This window comes from Pristis pectinata, chromosome 33 (genome assembly GCF_009764475.1).
Source record: "Pristis pectinata isolate sPriPec2 chromosome 33, sPriPec2.1.pri, whole genome shotgun sequence".
Lineage (NCBI taxonomy): Eukaryota > Metazoa > Chordata > Chondrichthyes > Rhinopristiformes > Pristidae > Pristis > Pristis pectinata.
This window is the reverse complement of record NC_067437.1, coordinates 5,846,815-5,864,604: the sequence shown is the minus strand read 5'-3', so window position 1 is coordinate 5,864,604 and position 17,790 is coordinate 5,846,815. Positions and strand designations below refer to the sequence as shown.

The following is a 17,790-nucleotide window of genomic DNA, read 5'->3' as shown; positions in this document are numbered from 1 at the left end:
TGTTAAAATTTTTCATCGGTATTTGCTCAGTCAACTATCATCTGCGTTTGTAAGCTCTGCATTTGAAGAAGTTTCTGAATTGCCCTTCCCTGCAGTGTTTAAACATGCTTCGGTTTTCCTTGGTAATGCCAGGGTTCGTTTCCTAGTAAATGCTGTCTGCAGTGCCTGCAGGTGAACTTAACCTCTTGCATGTTGACTGGTGGACTTGAATCTGGTGAAATGCCCGAAATAACCTTTTCATCAGCCTCTCCTTTTTGTTGTACTTCAGAATAGGGTGAAAACCTTAAAACAACAAAAAAAATCTACAGGATTATTAAGATCTCCATTACTGTTTATGAAGGCTCCTTTTTTTTTTCTTTGCTGTTCTTGCATTTTTGTTTTCTCTTCAAACCCACTCCCTTTTGGTTTCAATTCAACCAGCCCAAATTCAGCTTGATTTAACCACATCTTGCTGCTCACTTTCCCTGGGTCTGTCCCATGGGACTTCTGCTTTCACTCCTGTAAAGCATTGCTTGCCTTTTACAGTTGAAATAAATGGTTGTACAGCAGAGAGTGAGGTCGGGGGGAATCTTGAAAGCTCTGTGTGAATCACCTTTTTTCTCCAGACTAAATGTCACTGCTTGTGACTTAACAACCCTCTTGTGGTGTCTGCCACTGACCTTTGGTCGACTCAGTGTTTCTTGGCTAATCAGTCTTGTTTCAGTATTTCTGTGATCCTAATCTTTTTATTTTCCCTCCCCCCTTAGCTGAGTTTTCTACCTACCTGAACTTCTGTCGCTCCTTGCGTTTTGATGACAAGCCTGATTATTCGTACCTGCGCCAGCTTTTCAGGAACCTTTTCCACCGACAGGGCTTCTCGTATGACTACGTCTTTGATTGGAACATGCTGAAGTTTGTAAGTGCAGGCATATTAAGCATGTAAACTTGGGTGTGGGAGTGGTCTTCGGATGTTATATTTAAAACATTTTAAGACAGTCGCATAGTGTTGCAGCTTTTTGAAGACCCTTCAGTATTTTGCATGCAGCATGGATTTGACAGATGGATGTCAGGGCTGTTCTATAAAAAGGCTTAAGTAAGTGACCAATGTCCTCTGGAGTCGAGGAGCATAAAGGCTGATCTCCTTGTGCATTCCAATATACTGAGGAACTGACCAGGTATATGACACGAGAAGGTTTGCTCTGCTGGAGATCTTAAACAAGGGTGTATGGTCACTTGCGTCAGATATGATGGATCTTTTCCCTTGGAGTGCAGATCCATGAAGGCTGAAGGTTGTGAATGTTCAGCTGCCAGGTATATTTAAGACCAAGATGGATAGATTTTTGGATGCTCTACCAAAATCAAGGGGTCGGGTATTGAGTTTACTGATGGTACTCGTGTAAGGAGCTAGTTGGCCTACCCCTTGTACAGTAATGCCAAAGCAGAACATGCTTGCTGCATACTGTGCTTGTCAGAAATCTTGGTGCTTGGCACAATGACGGTAAACTTGCCTCAACCTGCTTGTTAGTTCAAAGGCCACTCCAGGTTGTGAAGCATAAAATCCATCCTGGTGCTCCACTGCAGTAGTGAGGATATGCTGCTGTCTGCAGTGCCATTTATCAAGGTGAGACATTAGACAGGGGCTCAGTCTGAGGCACAGGCTTGTTCCTTCAGGGTTGTGACCAATCTTTATCCATTGACCAACGGTAGGGTTATTTTTCTTTCTTTTTAAAGAATGGTGTCTCAAACAACGATGCAGTGATATTGATCTGTGTCATTTGATGGTGCAGTAGAGTGCTTCACAACCCAAGGTCATGAAAAGCATCATAAATAAAACCAAGGTTTTACTACTTTATAACAAAAGTTGAGTTTATGTGTGTATGCACTTATTGTGAGTTGGGACTTCCTTGATGATTAAGTATTAAAATCCCATCTTCAACTTTGAAGCCTGTCAGCTGAGATCCAAAAAGATCTGAGCCTGAAGGATGAAATTGGATTTCCCCTATCTCAATTATTTAAGATCAGTTGAAACAGCCAAAGGAGTGAATATCTGAAATGAGGTTGTCCAGGGCAAAAGGAAGGTGAAATGAAACTTGTGTGTCCCCATCACTGAAAGCAAGTGTTGAGATGCAGCAAGGAGTTGGGGGAAACAAATGGTATGTTTATTTCAAGAGGGTTTGAGTACAGGGGCAAAGATGTCTTGTTACATTTGTACAGGGCCTTGGTGAGACCCCATCTGGTGTTCTGTGTGCAGTTTTGAATTCCTCTGAGGAGAAATGTGCTTGGAAAGAGTGTAACCAAGGTCTATTTAACTGGTGGTAGGATTGATAGATGAGGAGAAATTGGGTCAATTAGGCCCATCTTCACTGAAGAATGATAGGAGCTGTCCTAATGCAGTTCTTCCAGCGAGATTTGACTTGGAGGATGTTGCCAATGGCTGGAGAGTCTAGAAGCAGAGGTCACAGCTTCAGGATATGGGAGATGCCGTTGAGAACTAAAATCCAGGAGAAATGTCATCACCCAGAGTGTTGAAGCTGTGGAATTCTCAACCACAAAGTGGTAGTGGCCAAATCATGAAATGTATTCAAAGAAGCGGTAGATGTATATTGATGCTAAATGATGACTGGATAGGGGGGAGGTGGGACAGAGTATGGAACTGGGTGATCATGTTGAATGTCTGAGGCCCAAAGAGCTGACTGTCCTGCTCCTGTTTTCTCTCTCTACCCACACCCAATAAATTGCATTTTCATTCAAGGGGTACCGATGGTCTTTTCCTATTTCCAGGGTGCAGGTCGTACCCCAGAGGAAAGTGAGCGTGAACGCAGAGACCACGAGCGGGAAGAGCGCGTGGTGCAGACGCGCAGTTCGGCAACGCGAGCCCTTCCACCGGGAACAGGAGCCGGCGCCGTTGGCAACCGGTTACGGAACGGACAGGATGCAATGCTCCCTTCACAGGCCACTCGTGCCCAGCAGTCTGGTCAGTATCTTCCCCCAGTTGTAGCACTTTATTCCCTGCTTTGGCTATTCAAGCCCCAAATCAGTTTCCTTCATTTGCCTCTGAGCACACCACAGCAATGTCTCCACAGATCATTGGTTCAAGGTCCAGTCTTAGCCCGTCAACCCTGTTCTGCCACTTGGTGAAATTATGGCTGATCCTTGTCCTCATTCTATGCACACACCTTTTTACCCATGTTCCTTTAATACTTTTTGGATTAACAGTCTTGTTGATCTTGGCTTCAAAGTTAACAATTGGTTAGGTATCCGTAACTGTTCCTGGAAGAGTTCCAAACTTTTCTTATCAAGTGGAAATGTTTCTTAACCATGCTGGTTCAAGCCCTGACTCTGATTCTTGGATTATATGGAATGTACTGTTGTGGCAGATTCCTTGGAGTGATCAACACACACAAAATGCAGGAGGAACTCAGCAGGTCAGGCAGCAGCTATGGAGGGGAATGCACAGTTGACCTTTTTGGATTGAGACCCTTCATCAGAACAGTTTTGATGAAGGGTCTAGACCCAAAACGTCAACTGTGCATTTCCCTCCATAGATGCTGCCTGACCTGCTGAATTCCTCCAGCCTTTTGTCTATGGTTTTCCAAATTCCAGCATCTACAGAATCTTTTGTCTCCTTGTAGTGATCGAAAGGGAGCTGGATAAGTATCTGAAAAGTTTTTAGGGCTGTGTGGGAAGTCCTGGAAGGGACTAGCTGGATTGTTCTTACCTAAGCTTGCTACCAACTTGGTGAACTGAATAGCTTCCTGTTCTATAACATTTGTGATTCAATGACTCCTCTGCCCTCCCTGTTCCCATCTGCCCTCCACCTTCCTTTCCTCTCAGATTCCACCATCTGCAGCCCTTTGTTGCCTCCTCTCACCTCCCAGCCTCTGTCGCTATTCCCATCCTTAGCTCCTCCATCTGCCTATCACCCCTCCTCACCTGGATCCACCTATCACCTGCCAGCTCATGCTCCACCCCTTCTCACCTCTTTATACTGACTATTTCCCCTCTCAGTCCAGGTAAAGAGTCTCGACCCAAAGGTCGACTGTCCATTTCCCTCCACAGATGCTGTCTGGCCTGCTGAGTTCCTCCAGCATCTTGTTTGTTCCTTCCTAGTCATTGTTTCCCAACCATTGGAAATAACCTAGGATAGGTGGAGGGACTCTCAGATGTGGCTCAGTTTTTTTTCCCAGTTCACATAATTAACTTAAACAATCTCCTGTTCTCTACTTGAACTACCTCTTCAAAAATTATTGTGTCAGGTGAGATCTGCCCATGTGTAATAATTTTTAAAAAATCCATGTTGTCTTTTTCCGTAACTGAAAATTGAAGGTGTTCAGTAACTTAATTCCGAACTCCTGGCATCAGATGTTGGGTTCTTTAACCCAATTGTTTCTGTTTGAGTAGTTCTGCTTTAATGCGATAGTTACATTCCTAAGAAACCTTGAGTCATAAAGTCGCATTATAGCAGAGCAGGCTGCAGTTGCCTTTGAAGCACAGATTTAAACTGGTTTTCTCAATTGCACCAATGTGGCCCGTGTAATGCAAGTAGTGTTCCCTAATCCGTCAATCACATTATAACCAATTTGCATTATTGAAATGTGCATTATAACAGAACTACCTGTGGAAGCTAACACTTTGGTATGGTATTGAATAGTCCTGCTGATCAAGCAAGAGGAAGGCAGATTCTTCAGAAACCAAGGCCACTCTTTCCATAACCAGCATTGGCTTTTAATACCAAGGGTGAATCGCCAAGAAAGAACAGCATTTGTTTTGTTTTGTTATTTAAATCCTTGCTTCATGTAAATCAGCTGCTGTTTGCCTGCACTACACCAGTTGATATCACTACAAAATGTCCCACATCCTTTGGATGATCTGATGTCCTGAGGATCTGAAACATGTAACAAATTAGTTTGCTCTTCTCTCTGCCAAACGTCACCAAAAGTATTTTGTAATTGGTGCTGCTGTGCAGATGAAATAGTTGTGTGTTTCAGGCATCCACTCTGCCCTTCGGGTTCATAGCATTGCTGGAAATTTGCCAAGAGTGATTATTCCAGCAATGAACTTTTACGATTGGTACTAGAGTAAATTTGTATAATTTTATCTATTCTCCCTGGCAAAAGAAGTAGATCTGGCTTCTGACCACTGAAGGCTCAACTTTGTGTAACTGACCTCTGGCATTCTGGTTTGGTTCTTCTCTCGCTCTCTGGTTCTTATCTCGCTCTCTGGTTCTTATCTCGCTCTCTGGTTCCTCCTTCTGCTCTGAGCTTGCATGAACTATTCTGATCAGTACAGCGGTGGACTTGCTCAAGCTTCTCTTAGTTCTCCTGAAACGAGCAGGGGCGAAATGTGTTGCTGATTCCTTTGCTGATTTTTTTTTTGCCTATGTACAGAGTACCTTGAATCGGGTCATTTGGTGAAGTCCTTTATCCTTGAACGATCCACTTCTATCCTGGTCCTCCTCCATATGTAACCTAATCATCATAAACTCTGCTTCCAGTGTTCCCAGTTCTCATCCACCGCCCCATCCCTCGGTGACCCCACTTGTCTCTGAGTTGAAGCACTGGGAATTTTGGAATACAGTCTTAATTTCAAATTGCTTAAATATTTATGCTACCATCTTTATTCCTCTAACCTGTAATCTCTGCCATTCCTGTAAATCTTCAACCCTCTAGATCCACAAATTTTCATCTTTTGGTGACCGTGTGGTTTCAGCAGCAAAGGAACAAGCAAATGAGTTCCTTCTCAGGGTACCTCATTTGACCAAGCCTTTTGATCACCTCCACTAGGTATTTCTTCACATGATTCAGTGTCATTGTTTGATGACACTCATCTGAATTTTTATTTTGCATTGTTGGTGTTATATAACTGAGGTGTTTTGTGTTTCAGGATGTGGGTGTTGCTGGCATGTACAATGCTTGCTGCTCACTCCTAACTTCCTTAAAGGCAGTGGTCAACTTCCATCCTAACAGTTGCAGTTTTTCTGGTTAAGATCCCAGCTTTGTTAGGTACAGAGTACCAGGATTTGGGCTCGTTAGTGATGAAGGAACTGTGAGACATTTCCAAGTTGGGATAGTGCAAGTCTTGAAGAGAGACCTGCAGGTAGTGTTCTCATGTTCCTTCTGCCTTAGGGTGTGGAGACCTTGGGTTTTGGAAGTGCAGTCAGACCAATTTCAAGTTAACTGCAGTACATTGTGTAGCTGGTTTACACTGCAGGGGTGGTGGGGAGTGAGAGTGTTTGGGTTGATGGATGGGGTAACAATCAACCATTATCCTAGATGGTGCTGAGCTCTTCTTGTAGGAGTCGCACTCATCCAGGTAAGTGGAAGAGCATTTGGTCACCCTCCTGACTTCCATCTAGGAGATGGTGAAAGGAGTTTGCATGTCAGGAGGTGGGTCACTCACAGCTGGATACTCTGCTTCTGACCTGCTCTTGAAGCCGTCAGATTGTTGGGGCTGGTCTGCTTGTGTTTATGCTCAATGGCACCCCTACTTTCCCCTTGCCTCCCCCCAAGATGTTAGTGGTGGAAAGCTTGGCAATGGTAATACCACTGACTATCAAGGGCAGGTGGTTAGACCCTCCCTCTTGTCAGTGATAGATGTGTCTCGCACATCTGGCATGAATGTTGCCACTTATCAGCCCACGCCTGAATGTTGGTACAGGGGACTGCAGATGCTGGAATCTGGAGCGAAAAAACAAACTGGAGGAACTCGGCAGGTCGAGCAGCATCTGTGGGGGCCATCTGCCCATCATCCTTCACCCCTCTTTGATCCACCTATCACCTACTGGCCCCTGTCCCACCCGTTCCCTGCCTCCTTGTACTGGCTGTCTTCCTTCCACTCTCGGTCCTGATGCAGGGTCTCGACCTGAAATGTCAACAATTCCTTCTTCCCACAGATCCTTCCTGGTCCACCGAGTTCCTCCAGCAGTTTTTTTTTTGCTTCGTGCCTGAATGTTACCTAGGTCTGGCTCCTTTGCTGATGTGTTGCGAATGGAATTAAATGTTGCACGGTCATCAGTAAATATCCCTATTTCTGATCAGCCCCTTTCATGGAAGGAAGGTCCTTGATGAAGCAACTGAAGATAGTTGGACCTAGGACATTAACCTGAGGAACTCCTGCAATGATGTCATGGGGCTTGGTGATTGATCTTCAAGCGTCAGAATGTGACTCCAGATATCAGCACTTTTCCTGTCCACGCCTATTGACAATTTTAGTAGGGTGCCGTGATGCTACACTTGTGGAGTCGTACTGCAAGGTAACGGACCCTTGGGCCCAACTCGCCAGTGCACGACCAAGGTGCCCATCTTAGTTAGTCCTATTTGCCTGTGTATCGCTCTAAACCTTTCCTATCCATGTACCTGTCCAAGTGTCGTGTTCAATGTTGTTATTGTACCTGCCCTCAACCACTTACTGTGGCAGCCCATCTCGTATACGTACAACCCTCTGCGTGAAGAAGTTGCCCCAGGGGGTCCCTTTTTAATCTTTGTTGCTCTCCTCCTTAAACCTATGATCTCTGGTTTTGATTCCCATCTCTGAGAAAAAAAAACTTTGTGCTTTCATCCTATGTCCCTCATGATCTTGTACACCCTCTAAGATCCCCTACGCGTCAAGAATAGTCCAGTCCTAGCCTGCCCAACCTCTCCCTATAACTCTGTCCTTGAGCCCTGGCACATACTCGTAAATAGTAGAATACTGCCCTGATGTTAAATGTATTGTCTTGCCTGGAATTCTACTTTGGGTCATGTTTGGCCAAGATAGGATCTGAACCTGGTGATCCTGGTGAAACCCAGACTGAGCAGATTTATTGGCAAGTGTCACTTTGCGGCACTATCATTGACGTGTTCCAGCACCTTGGAGGGGAAAGGCTATCACATAATGCTCCCGCCATGTGAAATGAGCTGTAGCCAATTCCACTGTTGATGATCCCACTTAAAAGAACACAGCCCTTTGGAGGGGTTGTGTGCTTGTGACATGGCAGCTCAGCAGAATGCAACTTTCAGGAGAATTGGGGCAAGGAAAAGCTTTGTAGTGTTAAATTGACCCAAGAACGTTCAACTCTCAACAGATGCTGCCTGACCTGCTGAGTTCCTCCGACGTTTTGTGTGTTGCTCCAATTTCCAGCATCTGCCGTCTCGTCTCTCTCAAATGAGACCTTGCTTGTGGAGAGTCCACACGTTCGGCATTTCTTTGGTTTGGAAACCTTCCTAGGCATGTACGCAATTATAAAATGGTTTTGTAGAGACTATAACGTGTGCCCAGCAACAAGGAAGGACGGCCCTGCAGTCTGCTCATTATCAGTATAAAGGTATGTGGAGAATGCAGTTTAACAAAAAGGCCTCTTGTCGTTGCAGCAAATACCTCACCAAGGCCCATCTCTCGAGCAGAGCGAGAGCGCAAAGTCAGCATGAGGCTGCACAGAGGCGCTCCTGCCAACGTTTCGTCCTCTGATCTTACGGCGCGGCAAGATGCGTCACGCATTTCTGCATCACAGGTATGCACTTCACTTCCCTCAGCTGTTCACAATTTCCCAGACCTCCTGCAGCTTTCTGCTTCTGACTGGGTGGCAAGGCTGGGAGGGAGAGCGTTGCCACCTAGCCTTTCCCTCCCTCCTGGTACTTTGCCACTGGGTTTGTTTTGAGACTGAGGATTACATGGGAGCTTTGCAGTTAGTGGCCACATCACTGAAGCATCTTTAATCCCAGATGAGAGGCTGGGTTACTTAATAGTCAGATAGACAAGTGTGAATGCCACAGTGACGTTCGGACTCTGATCAGTTTCTATGTGAATTTATTCATAACATCTCCTGCTTTAATGACTACAAATGGCTGAATTGACCTAATGCCCCAGATGCTTCACTAATATTCCCTTGCTGTCAGTAACTAATTGGCATTCTGCCTGTCTCCAGACCCATGTGAGAGTGGTTCCCTTTGAATTGGTTTATCCCCTTTTTTTGGAGTGAGTTGAGCACCCATGTAGGATCCTGTGTGCTTGTGTAACTGCACACTATGCTGTCACGAGTACGCACACAGTCTTTGAGTTGCAGTGTCATTGGTGGTATAAGCATAGACCAAGACTAGTGAGCTATTTGACTGAAGGAGTCACCAGTATAAAGCTAAAACCTATTCAAGAACTGGGTGTACTATTTTCTCTTTAGACCTCCTCTGATTCTGTTGATACAACATTTCCCTCTGTCAGATGAGTAGGGTAGAAGGTTCAAATTTGTGTGCATAGATAATATGGCATGTGAGTTCTCCAGCCTGCTAGCCACACAGCTCTTTGAGAGCCTCTAGTGGTGATAGTTAATGTTGCAACAAAGGCAAAACTGGTTTCATGAAACAGGATTGGTTTGTTCATGCAGGAAAGCTTCTCTTCTCTCAAACTCCTCTTTGCTAATTCCAACCACCGCAAAAGAAGCATTTTTTTTTTGGCACCAACCTGTTAATGCACTATTCTGTCACCTAGTTTTTGTCTAGCATTTGTATCTTGACAAGAATGTTTTGCAACTGAGCCTGATTCATTCCTTGTCCATTGTCCACAATACTTCACAGCAAGGTTTATTGGGCAGTAATTGGCAGTTACTTAGCGCTTGTCCTCTCTTCATGTTCCAGTATTTGACTTTTTGCAGAAGTTGGTCTTGAGCCCATTGGAGACTGAATATCACGGACTTAAGGGCGGAGAACAGAATTCTTTGGTTGGAGAAGTTTCACGTGGATTGGGGCAACTTGGAGCAACTCGGCAAACTGAGGAACCCAGACTGGCTCTAATACCAGTCTGCAAGAAGTTCAAGATGCTGCCCTTGTGTCAATCATTTATTGTTTTGTGTTGTGGGGGTTGCTGATGCTAGGGAAGGGTTGGGCTCCCTGTTCTAATGTGTCAATTTTAGCTGAATTGATATCACTTGTTTGAATTCTGTGAATGGCTGTGCTCTCTTAACTTGCGCTGGGACAATAATGATCTTGTCATTATTTCTTTGGTAGACCAGTATGCCCTTTGAACATCTGGCAAAGTGACTAACATCCTTAGAGCAGCAGGTAAGATTTGGTAAGTGGTTTTCGGAGCTCTTTCACTATAAATGTAGCCCCAAACATAGTTCTTGGCATTTCAGTGAATTTCTAAGCAGCGACACCATTTTGAGATAACCAAATACAAGTTGGGTATGTCAATAGCTAGATGAGTTGGGGTGGAAGAAGCTTCTGCGTATTATAAACACGGAGAAAGTGGGGTGAATGGTGAGTTTCTGGAGCTGCACATTCTGAGGTGTTGGTTGCACAGTGCATTACTAATTAGATTTACTGCCGTATAACTAATACTGGGATGTTTATGCACTGCATAGTGTATCCTGCTGTTGCTAAGCTGTACACTCAGGATTTTGGGATGTCTTTGTGCAGACATCTCTCCTGGCACATAGCCATGTGCCTGTATCTCTCCAGTGCCTTGCATATGCTCATGACCAATTCTTCTCTTGCTGCTACTGGTCTATATTGGGGGGGTGGTGGTGTGTTAAACTTTGTTCCAATGTGGAGTAAACTGTGTTTGTTGTCCAAAGTGAACTGGCTATTAGCTTGACAAACTACTGACTTAAGGTACAAGCACGCCACTTGATGTGGTGCTGAAGTAACAGACCATAATGTTGTTGGTTTTCGCCTCTGGTGTGGATTCCTGGCTGTGCTATTTTGCTGGAGTTTAGTTTTCCCATCCCTGCACTGGTGACTGTTATTTGAACTTGTCTTTTCTCTGGTGCAGCAGATGCTCGTTGGTCAGCACTGGGAGGAGCTGAGTGTGCTTTTTAAATTCTCAATCTCCAATCACTCCAAACGATGTGTTGGCTGTCTCCTTGGACCGCTGACCCTTTTCCCCCCACACAGATTGAAGGAAGAATAAATCCTGAAATTTGGGGAAGGAATGATTTGATCCTTTAGTGACCAACACCCAGAGAGAAATGCATATTGGACGCTGGAGAGCAACATGCATTTGTGGCTGCGTGTCAGGGAAGAAAATGTTCCTAAACCGAGGAATGTAGGGTATCTGTTAATAGCAGCATTGACTCCACTTTGCAAATATTTGATGTATTATTTACTGCACTGTCAAGTGTTTAACTTGATACTTCGTCCTGCAGTGTGCAACTTGCAATATAGGACAGAAACCAGATACTGAGCACAGCTGCTTCACAAGTTGCATTTGCACATGTGCAGCATGTACCAAGTCTTCGAAAAATCCTGTGTGAGTTGAGTATGTAACCACTGAGATTTGACATGAATAGAGTACTTGAGTGGGGAAAAGCTGAGCTTGGTTCCGTTATTTTTTTTGTTCTCTCGCTCTCCAAATTCTTGTGAAACTTCCCCCTTTTTTCCTTGATGTGGTGTAGATGGAAATTGATTTTCGTGGTTAGCCAACAGACTAGTAGAGATTAAAATGGATAGATCTGTGTTGGTGGTTGTACACTCCCTGTAATCCAGTTGCAATTTTCTATACCACTGCTTTGCCAGGAAGTGCAGTACAAGAGCTCTGAAATGATTTGTTCAAAATGGGGAAGTTTGTGGGGGGTGATATTGGGTGTGGCAACTGAAATATGGCTTTCAGGTGGTGTCTGGCACGTCTGGGACTTTTATTCCCTGGAGCTCAGGAGGCTGCGGGGTGATCTTGTAGAGGTATCGAAAATCATGGGGGACATGGCTAACAGCCTTCTTCCCAGGGTAGGGGAGTCTAAAACTGGAGGGCATTGGTTTAAAGTGAGAGGGGATAAGATATAAAGGGGGCCTGAGGGGCCACTTTTTCAAGTAGAGGGTGGTGCGTATATGAAACGAGCTGCCAGAGAAAGTGGTGGAGGCAGGTACAATAACACCAACTAGAAGACCATTGGACAGGTGCATGGCTAGGAAAGGTTTGGGAGGAATATGGGCCCACTGCAGGCAAATGGGACTGGCTCGGGTAAACTTGGTTGGCATGGACATGTTGGGCCGAGGATCTGTTTCCGTGCTGTGTAACTCAATGGCTCTAACAGGATTTTCTTGTCTTGATCAGAAATGTGATTTTTCACCTGTTTCCTATGTCGCCACCCTCAAAGTCACACTGGCTACTTATGGGCACCCTGATCTGATTGTGGTTTGGATAATCCAGCAGAGATTATCCAACTGTGGTCACCGATTCCACTGATTGGATGAACTAACAATCTGCTGGAGGAACCCAGCGGGTCATGCAGCATCTGTGATCCTGATGCAGGGTTTCGACACGAAATGTTGATAATTTCTTGAGGACAGATGCTGCTCGACCCGCTGAGCTCCTCCAGCACATCGTTTGTTGCTCCAGATTCCAGCACCTGCGGTCTCTTGTGTATCTCTCCAATGAGATGAACCTACTGAGTATCTGAGGGTTCACCAAAGGGCACTGGTTCAGTCGATGCTCAAATTGTGATTAGGAGATCTACAGCAATGGGCTGAATGCATTCCCAGTTGTCAGCTGGTGTACCTAACCCAGTTGGGAGTCCCTGGGTCAAAACTGGATCCAGATTTCCAATATATCACGGCGTAGCCATTAGGGTTCTTGCTTATAAGTGGAGTGCAAGAAGATGGTGGGGTAGGGAGAGAGGGAACGTGTCCAGGACTGAAGGACATTGGTTATACGTAAAGGTTGGGCAGGCTTAGGGCTTTATTCCTTGAAGCATAGGTGACCTTGGGTGTATAAAATCGTGAGGGACATGGATAGGATAAATGCACCCAGTCTTTTTTCCCAGGAAAAGGGAATCGTAAACTAGAGGGCATAGGCTTAAGGTGAGAGGGGAGAGATTTAATAGGAACCTGAGGGGCAACTTCTTCAGAAGGTGATACATGTATGGAACAAGCTGCCAGAGAAAATGGTTGAGGCAGGTTCAGTAACAACAATGAAGGACACTTGGACAGGTCCATGGATAGGAAAGGCTTAGAGGGGTATGGGCCAAACGTGGGCAAATGGGACTCTCTTAGATGCTCACCTTGCTGGGCATGGATGAGCTGGGCCGAAGGGCCTCGTTTCCGTTCTGTATTACTGACTCTAATCGTGATCTGCTCTCCCCTCCCTAGATTCCTTCGCTGACTTTTGCCAATGATGGGACGACTTTTCCAACATTGACCACTGCGAACAGGCTTTCAGGGAGGACATTGGAACAGGGCTCGTAATGATCCACTGTTTTATTTGCGTGTGAATTGGGAACGTGGGCTCCTATTTCAGTCTGAACATACTTGCAATGATCTTGTCAGTCACCTCAGATTTATTATATACATTCTTTTTTTTTCCCCGCCCCTGTCTGTTTGGAGTTTTCTTTACCTGGAAGAAAACCCCGTATTTCACCTTGACTGGCCCTTCCGCCCCTACTAAAGGAAGTTCGGCCTCCTGTCTTCAAGGGCTTCAAGCTTGCCCCTCCTATAACAGTGGCCAGTTACCATTATCCTGCCTTCTCTACCTTTCGCTACCTGTCTACTGGCTGTGTGATGACTTCCCAAGACATCATTTAAAGATAGGACGTGAGAGGAAGAGGAAATATCTAAATACCGAGTTGAAAAAGCTTTTTTGACATGTAGCGGTCCTGATTCTGCAATGCTAAGTACGGTCCTTATGGTTCTTAAATGTGGGCATTCCCACGGGAGCTGAGTTTAAATAGATAAACCTAGCATTCAATACAATAGATGGCTGCAGTAGACTTCATCGCGTGGTATGGTGTAAGTAGAATTTGGGATTGCCCCCTTCATTTTCAAGTCACATTTGTAGGTTCCTGTATATAAGGCATTTCTTTTAGATCCTCTTCCCAGACTGAACCTTCTCTCTGAATAATATTCACTCTGTATCACTCCTTGTAAGTATTGAAAGTTAGTTTTTTTTTAAAAAATCTGTATCCAGGGTGATAAGACTTAATATTTTTAAAAGTATATATAAAATCGGTTATGATTTTTTAATAGCAGCACTACTGGTGCAAAAAAAGGGGAGGAGAAAATCCTTGCCCAGCAAACGCTCATTAAAGAGGGTTTGTCAGTTCGGAACCGCTTGTCCTTTACAGTGTCAACTATATCTTGTATTTGTGTGTTGACAAAACCAGTGACTTGGAACTGCATTGGCTGCTAACTTCTGAAGAATGTATGTATTTATTTTTTAAATCTTTTTTTTATTGTGTTCTGTTGTCTTCGAGAAAGGATCAGAAAATTCAGGAGTGAGGAACATAAGGTTTCCTAATCCAAATATAAAGCATCAGTGCCATGTTCCCCCTTTAAGACACCTCCTATTCCCCCCCATTGGTGACTTTATTGGTTAAGGATGCTTGACCAAACTGTTCATTGTGTAGCAGTATTTAGAAAGAGAACCAACCAGGCGGTGTTCTTTGTTCGTGGCTTCAAATGTTTTTTTTCCACTAACACATACACCATGTCTGCGTTGCCATTTGGTGAACCTAGGTTTAATGCAACTATGGCAGATTATTGGGTAGATCTCAAGTATATATTCAAAACCAATTGTCCATACAAGGGTCCCTCTTGGCAAACAACCTGCAAGGAAGGAGTTAGCTGCACGGTGCTAAATGTCATCTGGGAATCTGTTGGTGGAGCTGTAACTGCTTAAATTTCACTTGGTACTCCTGTGTTTGTGGCCAAATTGCCATATAAATGGCTCACTCCTGGATCTCATGCCTTTTTTAAGGATAGTTAGTAGTACTCCCTTCTTAAAATGGCTTCTCGGCTTTGACAGTCATTCCCACAGACACTAACGGTTTGAAAACATGACTGACTCTGCCTTTTTTTAAACAGTTAACTGCATAGTACTAATCAGTAAATATAAAGACTGGCTTGGGCAGCAGGGGTAGTGCAGCAATGAACGGGGCGACTTGCCAAAATACCCAAAACTAAGCCTCTTTTTTTTGTAGTTAGTGCAGCTGAGGGACTTTGCCTACAAGATATAAAATTTTATTGGAAAGGAATGCATCCTGCTTCTGACTGTTTAATGGTCAGCTTTTAGCACACTGAAATTTTAAAAAAATGTAGTCACTTACTAAATATTTTCCAGTCCAGGTGTAAATGTGTCAATAACCACTGTGTGCGCGTGTTTTCTAAGTGTTCTGTGAAATTCTTGCGAATTCAGCAGCCAGAAACCTGAAGCGGGAAACTCTGACAGCTCAGAGGGTCGTGTTGTCTGAGTGGAGCTGTCGTCCCTAATACTCAGGCACTCCATCCAATTCTGGTCACCAAGGCCTGTGGAAGCCCCTCCCTTAAAGATGTACTTCAAGGCTCTGGGTTCATCTGCAGGAGAGCAAAAGAGGAGGTGGCAACTGAATTGAATGCAGCAAAATAAAAACATGACTCTGTGCAATCCAAACACTTAAAATGAAAAGTACCTGCATTTGGGTTGAGCAACAAATGACCTATTTGTCTTCTATTTACATCAAAATTTAGCAGGGTCCTCTTTTTATACCACTACCACCTCTTAAAGCGATCTACGCTAAGCAAAAAAAAATTATAGGATCGCATCTTTGTTTACAGGTTGGTGTTTTTTTTTGTTTCCCCCCCCACCCCCCCCGTTCTGCAACCTCACACAAGTTTCTCAACACCAAAGCTATTTGGCTTTTGCCAAACCAGGGTCTAGGGTGTGCATTTGATTGGTGGGGTGCATCCACAAATGGTGCTCAGGGAAAAGAAGGCAGAATTGGACGAGTTTAGTGGGAGGGGGCAAGTTTGACGCTTGCAGTGTGAAAGCAGAAAAATAGATTAGTCTCATAAATTTCTCTCAAAGATTCTTGCCTGCTATTTGGCAGCCAATGGCCTCCTCTTCTCAAATATAGAATGCATTTTCTTCTGTACTGTAAACTTGAATGTCACTTTTTATTTTAGATTTAACTGTGCACCAATGCTAACAGCCCCCTCGGATATTTTGGTTTTGTATTTAATACACGTTAAGTTATTTCCCCATGTATTTTTTTTAACATTTGGTATTTCATAACTTTTTTGAGACTTTTTTTGTATTTGTGTAAATAACAAGTTTTTGATTGTAAAGTGAAAGCTGTTGCTTCTTAGTACTGATGTTGAACAGTGTAACATAGTTTTAATTTGTGCAAAAAGTGGGGGTGGTTGGCTGGGGAGTATCCCTGCATATAAGTTCACCTGTTGGTGGACCATAACTAGATTCAGTCTCTCGTACATTGTTCTTCTGAATTTTTGTCCCTTCACTGAAGGAGCAGTGTTAACTCCAGCCAGAGTTCATGGGATGTTCTACTGGTGGACTGGCCAGTGTGTGTTTTTGTTTAACTTTTAAAGCTTTTACTATCCTTCCACACTTTCTTACTGAATCTTGTATCCAAATTCAAATCTGACACCGATCAGGGTCCAAATTAAACAACTTTGCATTAACTCAGAGCTGTCATTGCCAAGTTCTATTGCCACCAGACATTAACTGCTTGCCCTTGGGAGAAGAGCAGTCCTGTGCTCTAGTATCATGAAGATCAAAGTTGAATTGAAATCCGGATCCAGTTTTCGCAAGGCAGCTTGTGTTTTACTGTTTTGCATTGTTGAAGATTAGCACCAGGCATGGTGCCAGTATCGGTTCAAGTAAGAGGAGTAATGGCAAAACAAATCTGTGTCGTATATTGTATTTATTGCAAACTGTCTTCTGAATGTGTGTGTACGTGTATGTATTTTGGCTATTGGCAAGGCTTTAAGGGAATTAACGATTAGTGGCTTCAAGACTTCTAGCTTGGTTCATTTGCAATCACTCCCCAAACTTTAGCCTGTGTGCAGCATGTGATTGTTCCTGCCTGATCTGATTTATAAAAAGTGACACAGCCTGCCTCACTAGGGGCCATGCAAGACTAGAATTCCTGTTTGCAATTTTAAATGGAGGAATATACTTCCTCTGTAATGCAGATATAACTTTGCTGTTCGAGGGGAGCGTACCGGTTTGTAAAGCTCTGGGTGTAATGCCTGCAATAAAGCAACAAATGGAAATGTCCTGTAACTTTGTTAGTTTGACCATTTGTGTTACTGGCAGTAAATTTTCTTGGCTTTTCTGTGGGGGTTGAGTCTGTCCTGTCTTGGGAAAACATCAAAATGTGAACTTGGCTGAAATGTAAGATGGTTTGAACTGCCCTCGCCCCACCCCCTTTTTTTAAAAAAAGAAAGTGCTCTCTGACCTACTGTCTCGATGTCTAATGTACAGTTCTTTATTCCTGATTACTATTTAACATTATTTACAATGCAATTTAATATGGTTGTTATTTGTGTACATTTTAAAACTTATAAATAAAAGGGAGAGGAGAAAAGTTCTCAGTCTGCGTTTTTATGTTTGAACAGAACAGCATTTGAATTCCCTGCCACAGTGACCTTTTAGTTCACAATGTGGGCATCATTGGCAAGGCTGGCATTTATTATCTGCCCTTCATTGCTTACTGAAATGATTGAAGGACCAGTTAAAGGTTAACTACTTGTCGATCAGGTAAGCACAGTGCATCTCCTTCCCTGGATCAAAATGGGGGGGGGGGGGGGGGGGGGGGGGGGGGTGGAACTGCTGATGTTGGAAATCTGAAATAAAATGTTAGAAACACTCCGCAGATCAGGCAGCATCTGTGGATAAAGAAACAAAACTAATGTTTTGGGTTGAAGATTTCACCACTCGGGAGATGAAGGAGATTCGACCTAAAACATTAACTGTTTGTAGCATTTTCTGTTTTTTATTTGACCCCAGTGAACCAGAATGGGGTTTTTGCAACAAAACTAGAACTTGCAGGGGTGAGAAAGTAAGATCAGCTACATTGCTGTTGGAGGAAGTCAGCTCAACTTTAGATCAGATTGTCACTGCCTCCTGCTGTTC

At 44.0% G+C, this 17,790-nt stretch overlaps 1 protein-coding gene across 2 annotated transcripts in view; it reads left to right on the top strand.

Moving 5' to 3' along the window:
* Positions 1 to 17,245, top strand: part of LOC127585490 (casein kinase I) — a 50,122-nt gene extending 32,877 nt beyond the window's left edge. The window contains exons 7-11 of one of the 2 annotated variants that reach the window (XM_052042981.1): positions 747 to 895; positions 2,761 to 2,953; positions 8,328 to 8,467; positions 9,954 to 10,017; positions 13,032 to 17,245. In XM_052042981.1, coding sequence (XP_051898941.1) covers positions 747 to 895; positions 2,761 to 2,953; positions 8,328 to 8,467; positions 9,954 to 9,986 — 515 coding nt within the window. In that variant the 3' untranslated portion in view covers positions 9,987 to 10,017; positions 13,032 to 17,245. The remainder of the gene's footprint in view (positions 1 to 746; positions 896 to 2,760; positions 2,954 to 8,327; positions 8,468 to 9,953; positions 10,018 to 13,031) is intronic. The other variant, XM_052042980.1, reaches the window with a different exon arrangement.
* Positions 17,246 to 17,790: the final 545 nt, after the last annotated feature.